Genomic DNA, 21,070 nt, shown 5'->3' with positions numbered 1-21,070 from the left:
ATTCATATAAAAAGTATAAATTGATTAAAACCCCATCGCAGAATTGTTGAGTTTATCTTTATATTAACAAAAGCCCGTTTTGAACCAAGCGTTATTTGTCAATAAGTGCATTTTTCTTTAGAAAAAGGTACCTTACCAAGCAGATTTTAAATGCTTTTTTAGAAGCACTTCTAAAAAAAGCCCATTTAGAGGCAAGCAAGAAACCTGGCCCACTAGGACGTATGTTTTGAGGGAATCCAGCATAGTAAAAGGAGTCAAGTGATTGACCCCCCAAACTCGGGGCATGTGTGCGTTTATCTTTTGTGGTTTAGTTTGGAGTGGTTGGAAGTTACAGATGCTTTATAACTTCCTCTGTCAGTTTTCATTTTAGTTGAAAACTGTTTTTGTCACTTTGCTCGCCAATTATGGTGGTGATGATAAATCACCTTACTTTGGTTGCAGAAATTCTTACAATTCTCCTACATCCGTCTCTTTGTTTTGTTCTTGAGAATTTGTCTCTTTACTTGGCCTTGTTAGCATCTATTTGTATCAATCACTTGAATGAATGAAATATGATTGAAACCTTCAAAAAAAAGAATGGTAAAATAAAATTTAGTTTAAACATTCGTCGCGTGTCATGATCAATACTTTAAAGTTTAAACAAAGTGTATCTCGTATCTCATATCGAATGGCATTAAACTTCCCAAAATGCACAAAAAGATCCAACTCTGAAAATGCCACAGGCCCAAATGCCTCTAGTCATCACAGAAGAAAAAGGCTTAAACGCCCTTCAAATATAATTATGCTCGACTCGGGAAAGTTGATCAGAAATAAAACCGGCTACTCCGTGTCACAAACAAAGATAAAGAGCGTTGCATACATGCTCTTAGAAGTCTCTAGCTAAAAATCAATTAATATATAGAAAAACATGGTAGCCAGGAAGAACTATGAGAAACTTTAGTTAAAATCAGGCTTCTCCGGGTAGGTGCAGCCAGACCTTTGGATGATGACATTGGCTGCATAACAACCAGCTCTCACACAATCTTCAATGGGCTTCTCTTGAACCAACTGAGACAAAAATCCACCAACAAATGCATCACCTGCCCCAAAAAATGCAATACACCATTCAGGTTTTCCTTCTTTTTTTTATATCAAGTTTTTTGTTTTGCGATGCCTAATGGAGTGATGGGTGGGGTCTAGAATCATACACCAGATAGTTAAGAGCCATAAAAATCATAAACCCTGAAAGTTGACTAGAGGTATAACCAAAGCAACAGAACCAGGGCTATTTTGAATTTTTATTGTTCAGAGAAAGGTTTGTTAAAGGCACGGAGCACCGGAAAATCATGAATTTATGATAAACAGCATGTGCTAGGAAGGGCATGTTTATTAATTTGAGCATCCAGGGTTCCTGTAGAGATAATAAAGCACATACCTGCGCCATTGGTATCAACAAGCATCTCCTTGGGTAACAATACCACTGGGAACAGTTTCACCTTTCCATCCTCGGCAACAACAACAGGATCAGCACCTTGAGTGATCACAGTAATCCTCTTGTGGGTTCCTGATGCCTTAGGCCATTGGGAGATCTTCAAAGCAATCTCCTCAACATTATCAGTCTGACCAGAAGAAGCAAACCCAATCAGAAAAACCATTTAAACACAAGTGAATCCATAAAAGCCAACATCATCAATTGATCATTACCTCCCAACCATGAACCTTTGCAAAAGTTCTTGCCTCTGTCTCATTTCCAAAGACATAGTCCATGTAACTGAACCCAAGAATTTTAACCCATATCAGTACATTCTCTAGCTTGGAACTAATACTACAAATAGAGGAAAAACTTACGGTAAGGCCTTCTCCTGTGCATCCCTGAAGAATTCGCAGATGAAGGGGGCAGAGAGGTTCATTGAGAATATCTGCATGGAGCAAAAAATGAATGAAGTTGTTGATGCTGAGGTAACTGAAAACCAATTATCACTGATTACCTTGTTCTTTGCAGCTGCATGTTCAGCTACAAGTTGAATGGACTCTGGGGACACCGTAAGGAAAAACCCAGCAATGTAAAAGTATTTGGCCTTTTCAACTGTAGGAACATGGCTTTATATAAGTAAGAAAAGCATATATAAACTAAACAAAGAACAACAGAAACAAAATAAAACATAAGAGAAATTACCAAGGGCCCAATTTTCTGGTCTTTTCAAATGTTCAGTTTTGTAGCAATTTGCTGCTGACAAATTAGCTATAAGTGATCTGTTTGTATGTTCATGAAAAGAATGTTAATAAATAGCATTTTGCAGAAAGATAAAAGGATATTTTCTTGGCATCTGTACATCAGTATGATGTATATGCACAAAAATATAACTCCTGAGAATGTTAGTTGTATTTGGATGTTGCGTTATTGTGTATTACATATGAAACGTTGCATCAATGAGGCTTAGGTGCAAGTGTATGTTATATTTCCTTAGTTCATAAACCATCGGTGTCTCCATGAGGTAGCACTTTAAATTTCAAGGATAACTTAAGAGGGTCTAATATTATCATGATTGCAATTTTTGCATGCATCTCTGGCTTAGTCCCTGGTATGGTAGAAATTGCATTTGCAAAAAAAGGGGCACATTTCTTAAAATACCCCTATGGTTTATGAAACTGACTAGTTCTACATATTGTCTTAAAGTACTCTTAAGTTTTCTAACAATTGACTAGCTCTACCCCTGCCATTACCGTCTGTTAATGTTCCGTCACAATCTGTGCACATGTGACACCATGTGACGTATAATTTTTTTCTAAAACCCAATATTACCCTTCTGTGGTCAATTTTGCCCTCTATTATTCTTCAAACTTTCAAAATGAAACTTAACATCGTTGCATAAGCAGAATGCTAGTAGGATGCACATCAAATGGTGCATTCATGATTCACAACCATGAAATGCAAAGCTGTGAAATGCAAGTGCCATTGCCAAACAATAGAGAGGCATGGGTATGATCTATTTCTGCCCCTTCTTCTTCCACAAGTCTCCAAACATCTGGACCCCGGAAACCTTCCTCTTCCCACTTCCAAATCCATCATTTGAATCATCTTCCAGCATTGGAGACCCCACAAATCTAGTGTACCCACCATCGCAAAGGGTATTTTATTCAGCTCCATCTCCAGACAAGAATGGATGGAGTAAAAATAGGAGGATTTAAATTGGGATTCTCTGTGGCAGTTTCAAGCTACAGCTGTAGTCAAAGAAGGCACCGACGGTGCAAGAATAGGAGGAAATGGATCTGGTTGATTTGATTGTTGGATTGGTTTCTTGGCTACTGAGGACACTGCTTTGGCCTCTAGGGTTGTGGGAAAGGAGGGAGTAACATGCTGGAGGATCTACAGCATGTTGTGCTCAACGGATAAGTGGGTTATAAGCGAGCCCTAAACACCTTGTCTTGGTCTATTCTCAATGGATTTCCCAAATGCACTGATTGCACAGTTTTGTTTTTGTTTTGCCTTTTGATAAGCTTCAGCGAGAGGCAGGTGCTTGGTGGGTCATTGTGTGTGATTTCAGAGGCAGGTGCTCAGTGGGAGCCTTTTGTGCAGGTTCGCTCTTGCACTGATTGAAGGGGTCAAGATAACTAGAAGATTGAATGTTTCTCAAGTTATTTCTGAAAGCAATTACAGGAACCACATGCTGGCTCTTCTCAATCCCAAGATGGATGTGCTATCAGAAATCCTCTTTTTAGTAAAAGATATTCAATGTTTGCTTCAGCCTCTTTCAGCCAAGTTTGCCTTTATCCCTAGAAATTGCAACAAAGCAGCTCATGGCTTTGCTACCAGAGGCAGATAGATCCCTGGAAGATGCATTCATATCTCAGGTTCCAGTTTGGGCTCAATCCGTCGTTCAAGTTGTTGGAGACTTCCAAGTTTAAGTTCTTTTACTTGTTTCTTAGCTAGGGTAGTTTCAGTTTTTGCTTGCATCTTGCTAGCATTCAAAGAAATTAGGAAGATTAAAAAAATAAAATAATCTTTTATTCAAATGTTTCATTTTGAAATTTTAAAATAGAATGATGGGCAAAATAGTCATTTTCATCTTTCCGTAACGGTAAGAGAATTTAGTCAATTGTCAGAAAACTTGGGGATACTTTAAGTCAATTTCCAAACAGTAGGGGTGAGTAAGTCAATGAGGCTTGGCCCGATGCATGTACACAGATATAGTGGTGGATATACAAACAACAACCTCTTAAAAACATGCAACATTAGACAAAAGAATTGTAGAGGAAGTATGATGCAACTGACCTTTCACCACCCACAACACAAACAGCACATGTGCCTGTTGGTGCAGACTCGTCCTCATAATAATGCACCTGATTGTAAGATGTGTTATCCTCAACAAGATGAAAATTTTGGCAATAAAGGCTGAATGTAAGTGATAAAAGATTAAAAGAATCAATATAAAATGAAGAAATTTACATTAATACCAGAAGCCATTGAACTTTTCTTCATCTCTTCCCCAAATTTATCCTTTCCAATGGAACCCATATAACCAGTTGCACCAGGAATTTGAAGCATCCACTGCAAATGGTCCGAAAAAGATAAACTTATTGGAATAAGGAAATACCATTACAGGAATAATAAAACAAAAATAAATTCAGATATACCTGAGCCACCCTAATTGAATTTTGAGTAGCACCTAGAAGATTACAAAAAACTCATAATTATATAACAAACTCATGGTAAACAAACTAGTAATTGAACATTTTTATGTTAATAAACAGAAAAACAAATTTATCTTTTAATACCTCCAGCAATGTACTCAACATTGTACTTTTTAGACATTTCATCATACCTATGAACATCCACCCAAAGATTCTTAGCCAAATATAATGAAGCACATTTTTTTCAATATAATGAATCAAATAATCAAATCATAGAGGCAAATCCACTGAAACATATAATGTAAATGGATGATTTAGTAGGGAGCTTCCCTACATGATCTAATCTATTTCTGCCATGGAAGAAGATGATTTAGTTCATCGAATAGAATGATTGTTGCATATCATTCTATCTGGATTAAGTTTGTGAAAGTGTCAGGCCTCTCATACCATATTTACTACTTCATACTTAATCAATATCAACAAACAGAAGATATGACTATACCATATCAACAAAAGATAATCAAACCTTGAAAATGCCAAGTTCATAATCCCAAATTTTCTTTATTCCAAATTCCACTAAATTCATAGTTGTAGACTGGTGAACAAATTCTAACTGATATAGGTACCAAGTTATCAAAAAAACACAGAATACAGCTTTGTCAAAAAGCTGGTTATGTGAAAAAGGAAGTACATTTCACTGGGAGAAAGAATCACTTTAATTAAGTCCAACATTAGCAAATCTGCCTATTTACTACCAGTCTACTCTTAGGATCTCGATTAAAATAGCTGGGCAGCTAGAAAAGATTATGAGAGACTTCTTATGGGAACCGGGTGATGAAAAGAATGACCACTTGATAAAAAGGGAATAGGTGTATGTAAATCTAAGGAGCAAGGTGGCTAGGAATTGGGAATATGATAAAGAGAAAACACAACTCTATAAAGATAGGCCATGGCACAGGATTATTAGAAGCAAAAATGGTTTAGCGAAAAAATGGCGAAGACACAAAATTGGCTCCTCACACTTTGTCAAGCTCCGCTTGGAAAGCAATAATTGAGGTACTCCTTTCCTTAATTTTACTTGTTTTGATGTGGGTTGTAGGAATAAAGTGCTCTTTTGTGAGAATCTTTGGATTGGTGGCATGCCCCTTAATCTACAATTCCCTATACTCTACTCCCTATCTAAGTACAAGTTCGATCCTATTTCGAAATTTGGTGTGACCTCTCCACTTGGGAGAAATTGGAACTTTGGGTTTAGGAGGGCATAAATGTGATTACCATGTTCTCTTGTTATCGAAATCGGAAACTATGTTTTTGGACCAAATTAGTATTGATGATAGGATTTGGTCTCTATCCCCTAATGGTTTATTTTCTCGTGCGGACGTGTCTCATTCTTTAACCTTCTTGTCCACTCTAATTCCTAGGTGGTGATACCAATGAAGGAAATATAGTGCAAACCTATCCCTCCTAAAGTACAAGCTTTGTGTTGGAAAATGCTCCATGGAAAGGTCAACACCTATTATATGCTGCAAGAAAGAAGGCCTAACACTTGCCTCTCTCCTCATGTGTGTATTCTTTGTAAGGCCAGTGGTGAGGCCATTCCTCACTTATTAATCTCCCATCCGTTTATGTCTTGTATTTGGGATTCTTTTTTTTCTATTTTTGGTTGCAAATGGTCCCAACCAATGGATGTGGTAAGTTTATTCAACCCCAATTTCCTGAGGCAAAAGAAAGAGAGAGAGAGAGAGAGAGAGAGATCATGTGGAGGACAGTAAGAGTAGCAATGGTGTGGAGGTTTGAGAAAAAAAAAACAAAGAATATATTCAATAAAAAAAACAAATCTATGGAGGAACTAATTGAAGCCATAAAAGTTAGAGTTGTCTATACCTATCAAAAAAAAGTTAGAGTTGCGTATACCTATCAAAAAGAAGTTAGAGTTGCAGATTGAGTAAAAACTTTGGAGATAGTCTGAGTCTTTTCAATCAATGACATTGTTAGAACTTGGACCAATGTGCCACCAACAAGTAGGCATGTTGACAGAATGAGAATGGAATGGAATCCTCTGGTTGTGTATAATATGAAGCTGAACTTTGATGGCAACTCAATGCCTCTTTGGTAAATCTGATAAGGGAGGACATGGGGAGAGTGATTAGGAACCACCAAGAAGTGGTGGTAGCGATGTATGCAATTTCAATTGGCTTTGGAGACTCAATCAAAGCTGAAATCATGGCACTCTTACAAGGAATGAGACTAGCACCAGAGCTTGATATTAGGGACTTGGAATTTGAAGGAGATTCAGAACTAGTCATTTACTGTACCAAGCAAGTTAAATCAGCACCTTAGAAAAATAGGCATGCATTCAGGGATATGGATATCCTAGCAAAGGAAGCCAATCCTAGTTTTAATTGGTTTAGAAGTGTAAATGGAGTAGGATAAGGGGTTTGTTGAAACTTTCCAACTGCTGTACTAAGTTTTTTATTAGTAATTAATGGAATCATTTTGCTGATAAAAAAACAATACTAGAGAACAACATCCAACATCCAATAACTACCCTTTATGTTAGTTGTCACCCAAGAAAAGAAGGGTAATGGGTTTGAAGACCTTCTTTGATAGGAAAGGCTCAAAACACATGAGTAAACAAATTGCCAATCCCACATTTTAGCATATAAAATCAAATAGATTTGACAGTAGAAAACTAGAGGGGTACAGTTTCTTCTTACATTGGTAGGTGTTTGTCTTCTGCAAGAATAGCATTGTTTAACTTGACGTCATACCTGTCAAGAAGCCAACCAGATAAACCTCAAAACCATGAAGTTCAACAGTTAAGAAAACATATATTCCCCAACAACAAAAGTGCAATAATGCCAGCAAACATTGAAGATGAATTAATTCTACAACATTAAGCGATGCATATTCCAAACTATTTAAGACCTAAAATAATAAGAGTTTGCAGAAACAAATACAAAAAAAAAGTAGTATTCAAGTTACTAACAAACTCTGACAAGTTGGATATAATTGAAAATTAATCAAACCATTAAATCATATAATTTAGAATAAAATATCTCCTAAATAGCAGGTGTATAATGTATAAGTAGAATAAAAAGGAAATCATTACTATTCAGAAATCAGAAACTATGATATCTGGATACAGGGGCAGAGACAGAAATTTTTTGTGTGGGGGGCCAAAACCTAAAGTGGAATGGTAGAGGGGGGGAATAAGTATGGATGGGCCCATGGAGGGGGGGCACTGCTCCCCTGGGTCCCCCCTGGCTCCGCCCCTGCCTGGATACCTGTTCAAGGATGCTGAATCATATTGGATACTTCAATTGTTAATGTAAATTCTGTATCCAATATATTATCCAGTGCCCTTGCCATATCTAGACTGGATAACATGGTTCAGATAAAAAGTAGAATAAAAGATAAAAATAACCCAAGTATAAATAATAAGTACAAGCAGAGCAAAAAACGAGCAGAAAATGCCTTTACTAGATAGAGAAAACAGTAGACAATAGTTTTAAGAACCCAAGTATTGCAAGCCTTCCCAAAGAAAAAAAGGAATAAATACATGTATGCATATACGTATATCAAAGATTGAAGAGTGCTATAGCAGGCCCAAAAATAGTTACAATGCACAAGAAGAGTGAAAGAAAAAAATCAAATAAACAATAAGTAAAACTCACTTTTCTAACCACCAATTTCAACATTGGTGATTTGAAGGAAATCCTACCAAATCCAGGAAGAATATACTCCTCCCCAGAAGAAGAAGAAAAAAAAAACTCATGGATCAAAATTATGATCATAAATGCTGCATGAAAAATGAAAGATTTTACAACATCAAGTTCATTAAAAACCTATCCGTCAAAAAATGTTCATTAGGAACACGTATCAAACCACAAGTAACAACACAAACAGGTATAATGGAATTTTAACATATAACGTGAAACTAAATCATAAGAAGCTGATCCCAGACAGAAACGAAGTAGAAACAAATTCGGCCTGGAACAACCCAGCAACAAGAAATGAAATGACTACCAATCATAGTGGTTCCAAGTTCCAACCACATGGAAAACCATAGACTGAAGATCATATATGGATCTCTGAAATCTAGATCTTCTATGCATTTAATAAAAATTACATAAGAATGCAAACAACTCAAACCATAAACGGCATCTAGGAAAGCAAGTAATACTGAAGTTTTCTAAACACGGCTAAAACGTTAAGTACCAGATAGATCAAACAAGAATATCCAGCTTGCTAGAGCTGAGATCTCGATGGACATAAACTTCCGCCGTAAATTGTCGTTAAAGTTGATCAAACTCAAAGCGTAAAACATTACAGTCTCCGACCCGGCAAAAACAAACACAATAAATGTACAAAAGTTTCTGGAATCTAAGACCTACTAAACAAGATCAAATGATATCACAGTAAATCAAATGAAGTGAGCAAAAACAGGGAATCCCGTATTTCTAGTATCTACAAAATCTAACCGAATATAACATGGAATATAGGGCAGATACTTTCATTTACACAACCATCAAAAAAAGGGATCAAATCTCAAGATCTACGCGCTAACGAGCTTAAAGGCTAAATCTGCAGAAATATAGCTAAATCGGAGAAAGGTACAAGAAATCTCATTACTTTTTCAAGAATTCATCGTCAACAACTGCGGAGATATCAAGGAGGGGGTTTCCCATCCCCAAAAGGATTCCCTCGTACGCCATTGCAGAATAAACCCGAGCTTAGCAGAGCTTAGCAGAGGAGCAAGGAAAGAAGAGAGAAGGGAGAATGTCGCGCGAGCCACAAAGAAAAAGTTGGATTCCAGATCTCGTAGAGAAGCATTTCGTATTTATAGGCCGCTTCTCACCAACCCAATTACCCCAGAGTTCACATTAGCGCCTTACAGAGCGCGCCCCACATGCTCAGCGTGCATTGGAAACATCTATGTAAGGCGCCCATGCGAAATCACGAGTTCACATCAGCGCCCCACAAATACGCCTCAGGGCACATCTGAACCGTATACTGATAACATCTTCCAATGACAAGTACGATAGATATTCGCAATGCACGATGTACATATGAGGCACCCTGTATGAGCGCGCCCCACAACGCTTTACACAATGGTGTACTGGAAACATCTCCCGATGACAAATCGAAAGATATTCTTAATATACGCTGAGATGTGTGTATGGGGCGCTAGTGAGGCGCTGATATGATCTCCAAACGGACCTCGGCGGGGAAAAGACAAAAAGTCGAAGTTGTCCCACGTTATTTTACCAAAATATCCCTATCCTTGTGAGAGAATTACAATTATAGGTTCCACCAACCATTGATTGGGTGGATCCAGAGTCTGTCAAAGTGTCGAGGTCAAAATTTTTGACACGCGTCTGTTACGGGGCAAACGGGTCCCACGTAAAGTTCATCAAATGATTATTCACCATTTGATCCCCAACTTGTCTTCGCAGGAGTCGAGATTTGCTGCGGACACAAACGGTAAAAAGCCAACCCTAATAGGTAATTTAACAGTAGATCCCTACTCCGTTCCGAGTACCTTTAGATGGTTACTGAATATTCTAACTCGTAGCAGGTACGGTTCACAATTGTTGACCATTCTCTTCCGGTGATAGACTCCGGATCTTCGGCCCACGTCTACCCACAATAGAACATCTTACATCTCTCCCTGAATAGGAAGATGAGATATTCTCAATGTGTAACTGCGATGTTGTGTGGATAATCGTAGGCAGAATTGAATAGGCAGGTATGCAGAGTTTGGATGGACAGAAGATCCGGACTCCCAGTGATATCATAGTCATAGATAGGTGTGAGTGGGACCAACAACGGTAGGTATCAATCAACTTTACCACGCCACGTGTCAAATAATTGTTGCCCAACTCCCGGTACCTAGGTCGGAGTTACCGGAGTCGGTGGCGTATTTAATTTTCTTTTTCTAGGCTATAGTTCTTCACTATTGACATCTTTTTTTTTCAAGTACCAACTCACTATTTGGTTTTTAGAGAGAGGTACCAACCAACTACCAACTCACTATTGGGTATTCACATTTAATGCAGTTAAAATAAAAGGCTTTTAAAAAACAAAATAACGACATTTCTTCGCTTAGGATTACCAGTGGGGGTCAGCTACCAATAAAACTTCCAACACTATTCGTCGCACATTGGGAACGTCTTCCTTTTATCATTCTTGAGAATTGGGATCCGTTACCAATAAAATTTGGGAAAAGTACGGATACAGAATTCTGAAATTCAGGTCAGCCCATACAAAATCCAAATGATATTCAAATTCAACTTTTTCAATCTTAAGACAGATTTCCACGCCAATTCAGATTTCTCTTATTTTTGTAATTTTTCCCTCCTCTTTTGTTCTCTCTCCAACTTTCAATTCTCTTGTTCCTGCAACTTTATTTCTCCTTTCGCTTTCACTCTCCCGCTCTTCCTCTACTGTAACCGCTTTCGTTTCTACCATTTCCCTCACCCGCTTCGGCAATACGGGAGGAGGCAGAGATGTTTGTTTCATTAGTGGACATCCAACCATTATAGATAAATGAAGAAACGATTCAAACATAATATTATACGTATAGTTCATCGATCGTCTGAGCTTCAACAGGAGGGGAACTGTCGTCGTGACAGATTCCATTTTATTTCTTATGAGTTTGGATCCTCCCGAGCCCGTTGCCAGCAGTTGCAACGTTCTTGAAGCTGAATTCTTCGTTCTCGTTTCTGGTTTCGTTCGCCGCCGTCTCCTCTCAGAAACCTTGTTGTTGGTTGATCAACAATTATAAAATCTCAGATACTCGAACAAGCGAAGAACATCCTCAAAGAATATATACATAGGAAGATTCAAATAGAGCATCACAAAAGTATAGAAAAAAAAAAAGTATAGACAATTTGACTTAAAAAATCTGAGAAAATTCGGATTTTTTAAAAGCTAATATAATTTAGAGATAAGTTTTTCATGTAATTTTTTGTTTCATATGCAACACAGAACTATCCAGTACTTGTCAGACATTATAGAATAGTTGTGTATGGACTTCTCGCATATGAGCATTGAAGTTTTAAAGGTTTGGGCCATGTACAAGGATCTAGATAATTTACTCATATTAATTTCTCTGTGAAAATGTTCTCGATCGATGGAATTGTTATTTCTGTCGGAGGTTTCTAAGTTCGTAGAATTCTTCTTTAAGTTCAAGGCAAATAAAATTTAAAACAATAAAACCACCAAAAACCAGAGGAACAAATCCAGAGGCATTACAGTGCAACATGTTGAAATTGAGACAGATGATTATGCCCCCAAAGATACAGGAGTGGGGTGATTCACAGAGCTCATCAAACATAAAAGAAAGCAATAGGAATAGGATCAACAGGGAGGGAGCTCAATAGAAAGGCTGAAACTGGAAGCTGGAAACAAGAAAGAAGAACAAAATGAAACCCTAAAACAAATGAAAAACGAAAGGGGAAATGGAGGTGTCCACCATCCAATTTCAGTAGAGGGAAGGCTCCGAATAAAGCAAATAGGAAGGGTGCAAAAATAGAGTAGTGAGCACTCCCTTTTAAAGCCATCTACTAACCCAAGTTTAACCCAACTCGAACCCAATGCTCCGAAACCATTCCAACCATGGTTAAATCCTAACACATTTGGGATTGAGCCCAAGGATCAAAACGGTTAGATACACGTATAATATTATGTTTGAATTGTTTCTTCATTTATCTATAATGGTTCGACGTCCACCTAATAAAAGGGTAATGAGACAAACATCTCTGTCTCCTCCCGTATCGTCGAAGCGGGTAAGATAAACGGTAGAAACATAAGCGGTTGCAGTAAAGAGAGAGCGGGAGAGCAAAAGCGAAAGAGGAGTTATGAGTTTGAGAGGAAGAAAGTTACAGGAATAGGAGAGTTGAGAGTGGGAGAGACAACGAAAGAGGAGGAAGAGCGGGAGAGAGATTTAGACAATAGGCCCCATTAGAGTCATTTTAGTCTTCACAGGTTAATTAGTAACTTTGAAATTACAAAAAATAAGGGATATCCTAATTCACAGGTTAATTAGGTTCTGTCTAGACTGGCCTGGATTTCAGAATTCTGAAATGGGTTTATCCGTACTTTTCCCATAAAACTTCCACCCATACCTCCTCCTTAGGGGTGTTAATAAACCGGTTTCCGATTGGAACTGTTTAAAGCAAACTGATTGGATGGATCAACAAGATATGTTGAATTGGATTAGTCCAAATTTAGCATAGTTCCGTGGGTGTTTCTTAAAAAACGATGCCACGTTTGTATCAGTTAGGCGTTGGTGTTTATTGAGGGTTGAACCACTATTTGGTTCACCAATTTATTGAAAAAAACGGTAAGAAACTAAAACCCATAGATTTGTGTGCCCAGAGCCATTGGGGAAAGCAACAAATTCTCGCTTCCCTCAACGGCCTGGCATTTCTCAAAACCCATTGTTGATGTGGCGTTGATGTGGATGCCAGCGTGGTGGTTCAAGTAGGTTGATTCCATGCATCGCAAACCAGAAGATAACCTTTTTTCACCCTAATGCGTCTAAATTAGAAAGTTTACCCTGAGAATTACCGCCATAGTTTTGTTTGAAAATAATTGTTGTCATTGTTCACGACTTTCCTGTTCTTTGTCGTCGGTAAGACCACCGTCAACCTGAAACCTTCTACTATTTTCGTTGTCACGCCGATATTGACATTTTTTTTAGATCTATTACCTTCCTGCAAGTCTCCCCTGTGAACAGTATCAGTGCTCACAGTTCAGTTAACCGAACCGTGGGGCATTTTTTGGAACCGAACCGGTACTATTGGTTTTTGGAAAACTGGTAACCATAATCGCATCGAAATCGGTCAGTTAACCATTAGTTCGATTTATCGGTTTTTTTAGTTTTTTAATTTTTACAATATATATTATAAAAAATATATAAATATATAATATTATATTTTAAATAATAAATAATAGATAATATATTATAAATATATATTTATATGTAATGCATATTTATTAATATTATATTTATACCGGCTGGTTTGGTTAATCACCGGTTTTCTATATTGATTAACCGAAACCGAACTGACCGATTTGGTTAACCGATTTTTTCAGTTCAGTTTCGGTCGGTTCACTTTTTTTTTTTTTGCTCACCCCTAGTGAATAGACCTTCCTGGCTCTTCTTCCAGTCGTTGATGACCCCAAGTGTTTGTTGTCGTACCCAACTCGAAGGTACATTCGCCAATCGGAGGTTACCTACCGGTTGTGATTATTTATTACAAAAATACATTTATGTTTGTCGGTCGGATGTTGATTCATTTTCTCTTTTTTTTTCCCCAAATCTCTATTTAGAGTTCTATCGGTAGAACCAAATCTGGTGTTGGATCCTTTTTTTTTCCAAATCTTTGTTGTCTTTCTGCATTACTTTCTTTATCTTTGAAGAAAATCTTAGTTTCTTTTTTAGAGAACTGATGTGAAAATGTTGTGTAGATATACTTCCTTTCTCTTATGCAACACTAAAAACACTCCTCTACAAATTCTTAAGTAGATTATAATCCCTAAAATGGAGGTGAACCAGTGGGATGTCCAATTGTCAATCGCATTATATTTTATCAAACCAAATTTCAAGGCCTAACCATTTAATCTGTTCATTATTCAACTATTTCTCTTTCGCATCTAAGCTTCTTTTATTTGTTTAATCCTCTTCAGGGGAGTGCAACTTCCTAGTTCCTATCATCTACACCCCTCTTGTTTCTTTGGCACCAATTCCTTCATCTGCTAATCTCCAGCGCCGCCGCCTTCTCCAATCAAAAAACTAAAAAATTACAGAAATCCTATTTCTATTAATTATATATATATATATATATATATTTTACAGACCAAATGGAATAGAAATTAAAAGAAGAATGTGTAGACAATCTGCGCAAATGCTACACTTCGATCTCCAGGTACGAACAGTCCATTAAATCAATCAATAAATAAAGAACAATTCAAAATAAACTTCAGATTTAATAAAATTAATTTCAAACCAATCGCCCTCAACAAGAAATGATTTCTTGAATTAAAGAAAACAATCTGCGCAAATCCTGGTAGAACTGCTTTTGCCCAATTGCGCAGGTTCAGATCTAATTTTCTTGGTTCAAGATTCGAACCTGTGACTCTGATACCACTGAAAGAATGGTAGGATTCATCGTATGGACGCCAAAAAGGTTGCAGAATGGGTGGGCGAATTTCAAAAATTCCCTACATTTCTTCCAACTGTAAATCATATTTCCTAAATTTAGAATACAATATTCAATGATCCTACTTGAACCATAACCGAACCAGATCTGAACCAAAAGACAAGGGAGGGATTGTACCTAATCCAGAGAAATAATATCTCCCAAAGTTGGTGTTCACGCCCAGAGAAGACACCAAGATCCGCTCCTGCCGAAGATGACACAACAACTGTGGAACGGAACCAGCAGAGTGCGTCCTACACACCGAATTCTTCAGAATAAACATCTAGAAACAATGAGCACCGAACTTGATCAGTTTCCTTTTGGAAAACTGATATCAAGAACTGATTTCTTGATTTCCTCTTCTCAAAGATCGAATATCGCAGTGAATGGCGGCGGCTGGAGGAGAACTCCTGAGATGAAAATGGCGAATGTTGATTCTCTTCTCTCTGGAGTGTATGAGATCCTTATCTCAATTCGCAGGAGGATTTTCTACTTAAACCCTAGGTTTGAATTATGTTAATCGTCCTTAGGGTTTCTCCTCTATCTTCTTGATTAAGAAATCTCATAATCCTATTAGGACTTATCCCAATCCAAATCAACATCTGGATAGGGGATGATCTTAATCCTATCTGTAGATTTGGTTAGCTTACTCCTGATCTTATCAGGAGATTACCAATTTCAAATCTTATTTGAATTTGGTCTCCAAGAGTGGATTAGGTTAAAAGCCCAATCCTTTTGCTAACCCTAATCTCAGATCCGCCCCATAAGTGGGTGATCACATCAGCCCAGTTCAAAATGGGCTTTTGGCCCATTAAGTAATCAGTGCTCAATTAGTTTCCAATCTGCTGCCCAGTTGGGCTTCTTTGTACGGCGTGGGACCCAAGCATTGATCTACACACCAGCCACATGGGTTCGGTCCAACCTTTATTGCAAGGCCTGGCCGAATTCACTAGAAAGCCCAGTGAACCCCTGAGCCCATCACATGGACCCTATGGGCCCAACACTTACACTAAGTGGTCCCTGAGCCAAGCCATCTTATAAAAACCCAGGGACTGTGGGCAGGTGCAAGATTAGCCCATCAGGTATTATCCCAAATGGCCTTACACTTAACCTCTCAGCCCATAATGATCAAGCACTGCCCGACAAAAGAGGACCTCTCCCTCAGCTGTAAGGAACAGTGCTGCATTCTCTACTCACATGGATCCAAGGAATTAAAACCATTTGTAAACATTTTGAAACCATACTTAAATATATATCATATATATAAATTTTGCAAAAACAAAATTCCAACGATTGAAATCAACTGCCGGTAATTTGGTTTCCATCAGAGAGAGTGCATCCCCGATCATTACCTTTGTCCGACAAAGGGGCTGATCCCGTCACTATGATCACCCACTCAAATGAATTCTCAGACTGTCCCAACATACCCAGGTTTTGACCCCCGCTAAGGATCTCACTGATTGGCATATCAAAGACAGCCTAATCCGACACCTAGTGCAGTACCATAATCTGGTCTAGGGGTCGGGTGTAACTTTCCAGTTTTGCCCATCAATCTCCAAGGTTCAGTGCAATACTTGAAATCTGGTCCGATTCAAGGGTTCAATTAATCCTACACTGCATGTGCCTTGGGTCTCACCCTAGCAGCTGAGACAAGCCACCCCAACAGTTGGCAACACACCAGTGTCAGCCTTGGCAGGATAAATCTCCCTAGACTTATTCAACGACTGTGAACATTCAAAACCAACACAAGCCTCATTAAGTGTCCAATTTTAGGGTCTTACACAGAAGCATACCACTGAACATGAATCAAACATGTATTTCATTTATTTACATTAAATATCAAGAGTACATCATAATTGATTGAAACTAAGGGCATACAAAAAGTGTCCAATACCTAGCTCCTATCATCTACACCCCTCTTGTTTCTTTGGCACCAATTCCTTGAGGGAAGCCATGGCCATGGCCTGTTCTCACATTTGATATATTGGGTTATGCTCTGTTACTCTCCTCCTCCATGGAGGAGCTGAAGCATCTCAACCACTCTATATGCATCTTCAATTTGTTCAATCTTACTTCAGCAGTTATATTAGGAAGCCAACTATGCATCAAGATATACACTTTAGGCTGAGTTTGGAAGGAGTACAAATGCAAATATGTAGAGTGCAAAACCTTATATTTTGTATTATTTTGTATGTATTTACGCTGTACATATTTGCATTTTCTGAACTCTTTCCAAACTGAGCCTTAAGTAGATTTAGGCAAAATATCCCTTGAAAAGCTTAACAATCGAACATAAACATCTTCAAAATGAACAAACCTATGTATCACTTTTCATAGAAGCTCTCAGTTTATTTTTGGGGGGGGGGTAGGATTACTGTAATAGAGGAAAATATGTGTTGTCATGCCGTATCACATATGAGGGTAACTTTAATTAGAAAAATGTATGGGCAATTTTTATTTGAGTGCAACAAATAAAGGCCATTCACACATGCATCCCATATACCAGTTATTTTATCCTTGGATGTAATTTTCAAGCAAAATCAACTGTTGGATCTCAAAATGTGCAAGCAAATGTAATTTGGACCATTGGATCAATTCAATGGTACCCAAATATCAAGGAAAGGTGCCACATTGAATCATCCATATGGCCATTTCTTGAAACACCCTTCCAAACCCGAAATGAGGCATTGTTTATCTTTGTTGAGGTGAAAAGTGCCTTTATGGGTTGTTTCTTGAAACGCCTATAAAATGTCCAACCAAACAATAAAAGCGAAAAATGTTTAAAGTAGCATTTATCAAATAAACATTTATATGATAAGCACCCCCTCAAGAAACTGTCATGGAACCAAATATATACTTAATGATCCAAAGTATTTATTGGATTAGCTTGGAAATGGTCAATCCATAATGAATTTATATTGGATTATCTTGGATTGAGCCAATATTTGGTCCATTGATAGAAGATACGAATATAGGTATCAATGAACTAGGTTTGGGTTGGAATTAATATAAATTAAAACAGATTTGAACAAATTGGATGTCCTAACATTGAATTTGATTGGTCCAAAAGATTCATATGATTGGATTGGACATGGTCCATTTGTAATGGACTCACTTTGGATTGGGTTGAATTGGACCAAATCCAGTCCAATTGACACCCATACACCTAGGTGGGTTCTAGGGTATAGGAGTTTACCCTATCCCAACCAACTTAGAGGATTGGCCTTAGTGGAATCAGCCTTGTAACCAAATATGTCTTAAAACAATTCCTAATATAATTTGAAGATGATGATTAATCTTAAGCACTCGTGGTTGCAAAAACCATAGTCCCACTTAACCATTCAGACACTTAAGTGAACTAGTAATTAAGCACATGTGTTGCACGTGAGATTTTTTTTTTCATATTAATTATTTGAAATTTTAGATATATCATAGTTGATTCTAGAACCTTACCCACATCTACCCACAACACACTGCCCCTGTGCATTAGGAACATCTCGTGCATGATACTATGTAGGAGTATGAGATGCTCTCCATGTGTGCCTGTGATGTTATATGTGTAGACATGGGTAGAGTTCTTGTGGGTAGGAGATCTGGACTCATCATAGTTAATATAGAAAACGAAAATTAACAGAAGTAACAATATGATTAAAAATAAACTTAAACGCTTATAGTAAATGTGCATGTATATTGCATGTGGAAATTTTAAATTACGATAACAATTATTATTATTATTATTATATTTTTATTCAATTAATGTCACAAATATTTTTTTTTTATTTTAACAATTATTTTTATTTAATACAATGAGTATATAACATTAGAAATGTTCCCAAATGTTTTTCGCACAATTCTCTACTTTATCATTTTATGTTCATTTTTTTTAAAATATTTATTATTCAATTATGGCATCATGAGTTTTTTTGAAAAGTTTGATCATTTACTCACCATCTAGATAAGAAAAAGTTTTGCTTTCGGATCAGTTTTAAGTTATATATATGCATACATATATATATATATATATATAATATGATTGCTTGTATGTTTTTATTACATTTTAAAGATTTATTATTTAACTATTACATCATCGACTTTTCCATTTGACCCAAACCACTAACCCACCACCCAAAAAGAAAAATGTTTGATTTGTATGGTAACATTAAATTTTATATTACATTTTCATCAATGATAAAACTATTTCTTATGTATAATACTTATTATATTTGTTCAATAATTAACATGTGCCCAAAATTTTCTTTGCTTTTTACTTTTTGTGGTTCTTTATATTTTTTATTTTTACAAATTTTATTATTTTACAATAACATCATTTCATTTATGGGTTGGTTTTAAATTTAGCATTCCATTTTCTCCATTAATAAAGATACTTATTACATTCTATATTTATTTTTGTTTTATATAATAAATATGCAATATTAGAGATATGCCCAATTATTATTTTTTGTATTATGTATTTTATTTATTTTACTTTTTATTATTTAATTATGGCATTATTCATTAACCCATTTAACCCTGAATGGTTGAATTGCTTACCCATCACTAGAAGGGAAGGAAATGGTTTTATTTTCAAATTACTTGTTAAAATGTTTATTTTTATACTATTAAAATTAATGTTGTAGATTTAATTAATAGAATTTAATGATGAGATAAATATATCTTAAAAATAAGATTTAATGAGAGAATATACCTTAGATATGAGACTTAATGAGAGAGAATAGGAAAATAATTTTATTTTCAATTGGTTCTAAAGTTTACATTCAATTCTCATTATTAATAAAAACACTTCTTATTTATCATACTTATTATTGTTTAATATGTCTAATATATGATGTTAAAAATGTTATATTTTTTAAATTTCTATATATTTCTATATTTATCTATTTTTGAATTTTATTATTTAATTGTGGCAACATGGATAGGCCCATTTGACCCAAAATGGTTTAATTTCTTACCTCCACCTAGATGAAAACACTATTTTTATGTAGATTTTAAAAGTATAAATTTGTATGTTATTAGAATTATTAATTTATTATGTATGGATTTAATTAATAGAATTTATAATGAGAAAAGATGCCATAAATATATGATTGAATGAAGGTGAATGCAACTTAATATCTTAAATATTGGATTTAATGAAATGGAATTGAATGTCTTAAAATGACATCTTTTCAACTCATTTAATATCAATAACCAAATACCCTATTTGCCCTCATTTTTATCAATAAATTTAAATATATAAGGGCAGATTTTGTCCTCAAAAAATTTCAAAAATATTCTTGAGGCTATTCATGCTTTTTAAAGTAGTATAGATTAATATTTTTTATTTGATTTAATATTTGAATATATATAATAAGTAATGTAGAAAGTAAAATTTAAATTATAATGATAAGTTCTGAACTATATCATCATCATCATCATTATTATTATTATTAAAAATAAAGTTTAAACATTGTATAATTGTGATTTCTAATCAATTATATATAGTAGGTACCATGTTAGTGATACAATTTGTGATTATGTCATTATGTCATTAAAAAACATAACTTACCATATAGTATTATGTTAAACTCACATACATTAACATACACACACACACCTCTATATCTATACTACTTATAAAAGTGCGAATAAGGGGTATTGACTTCTATTATTTTTATTTACTGGAATACTCCTCATCTTGAATTTAGTTCATCTCCATTAAAATGACAGGAAATGTAATTAAAAGAATATCATTAAGTATGTTCAATTACCTCTCATTAAGTCTCACATTTAAGTCATTACATAAATCACATTCTCTCTCATTGAATCCAACATTTATACTTTTGTTTATCATCATTAAATTTCACTAATAAATCCATACACAATAATTATTAATAGAATAAAATTTTATATTTTAAAATAAACATAAAAATTAAATCATATTTTTCATCTAGGTGGTGGGTAAATAGTTTAACCATTTGGGTCAAATGGATAATTTCATGATGTCATAAATAAATAGTTCAAATTTAGAAATATAAAAAATACTTTTGTTTATCATCATTAAATTTCACTAATAAATCCATACACAATAATTATTAATAGAATGAAATTATATATTTTTAAAATAAACCTAGAAATGAAATCATATTTTTCATCTAAGTCGTAGGTAAGTACTTCAACCATTTGGGTCAAGTGGATAATTTCATAATGCCATAAATGAATAATATAAATCTAGAAATATAAAAAATACA

The 21,070-nt window shown here is 35.7% G+C and overlaps 1 protein-coding gene across 1 annotated transcript; it reads right to left on the bottom strand.

Annotated features, from left to right (window-relative positions):
* Positions 1-590: 590 nt before the first annotated feature.
* Positions 591-9,460, bottom strand: LOC104595053 (adenosine kinase 2). Its single transcript, XM_010255615.2, has 12 exons — positions 9,247-9,460; positions 7,329-7,382; positions 4,756-4,802; positions 4,615-4,646; positions 4,427-4,528; positions 4,253-4,320; positions 2,156-2,232; positions 1,968-2,065; positions 1,828-1,898; positions 1,684-1,750; positions 1,415-1,598; positions 591-1,079 (listed from the first exon to the last, which is right to left on the bottom strand). The coding sequence occupies exons 1-12, from the start codon at positions 9,327-9,329 to the stop codon at positions 937-939; spliced, it is 1,026 nt and encodes a 341-aa protein (XP_010253917.1). The 5' UTR covers positions 9,330-9,460; the 3' UTR covers positions 591-936.
* Between the last annotated feature and the right edge of the window lie 11,610 nt (positions 9,461-21,070).

The sequence above is a fragment of the Nelumbo nucifera genome, chromosome 2 (genome assembly GCF_055504915.1).
Source record: "Nelumbo nucifera cultivar China Antique chromosome 2, China Antique-T2T, whole genome shotgun sequence".
NCBI lineage: Eukaryota > Viridiplantae > Streptophyta > Magnoliopsida > Proteales > Nelumbonaceae > Nelumbo > Nelumbo nucifera.
This window is presented reverse-complemented; position numbering and strand designations above follow the sequence as displayed.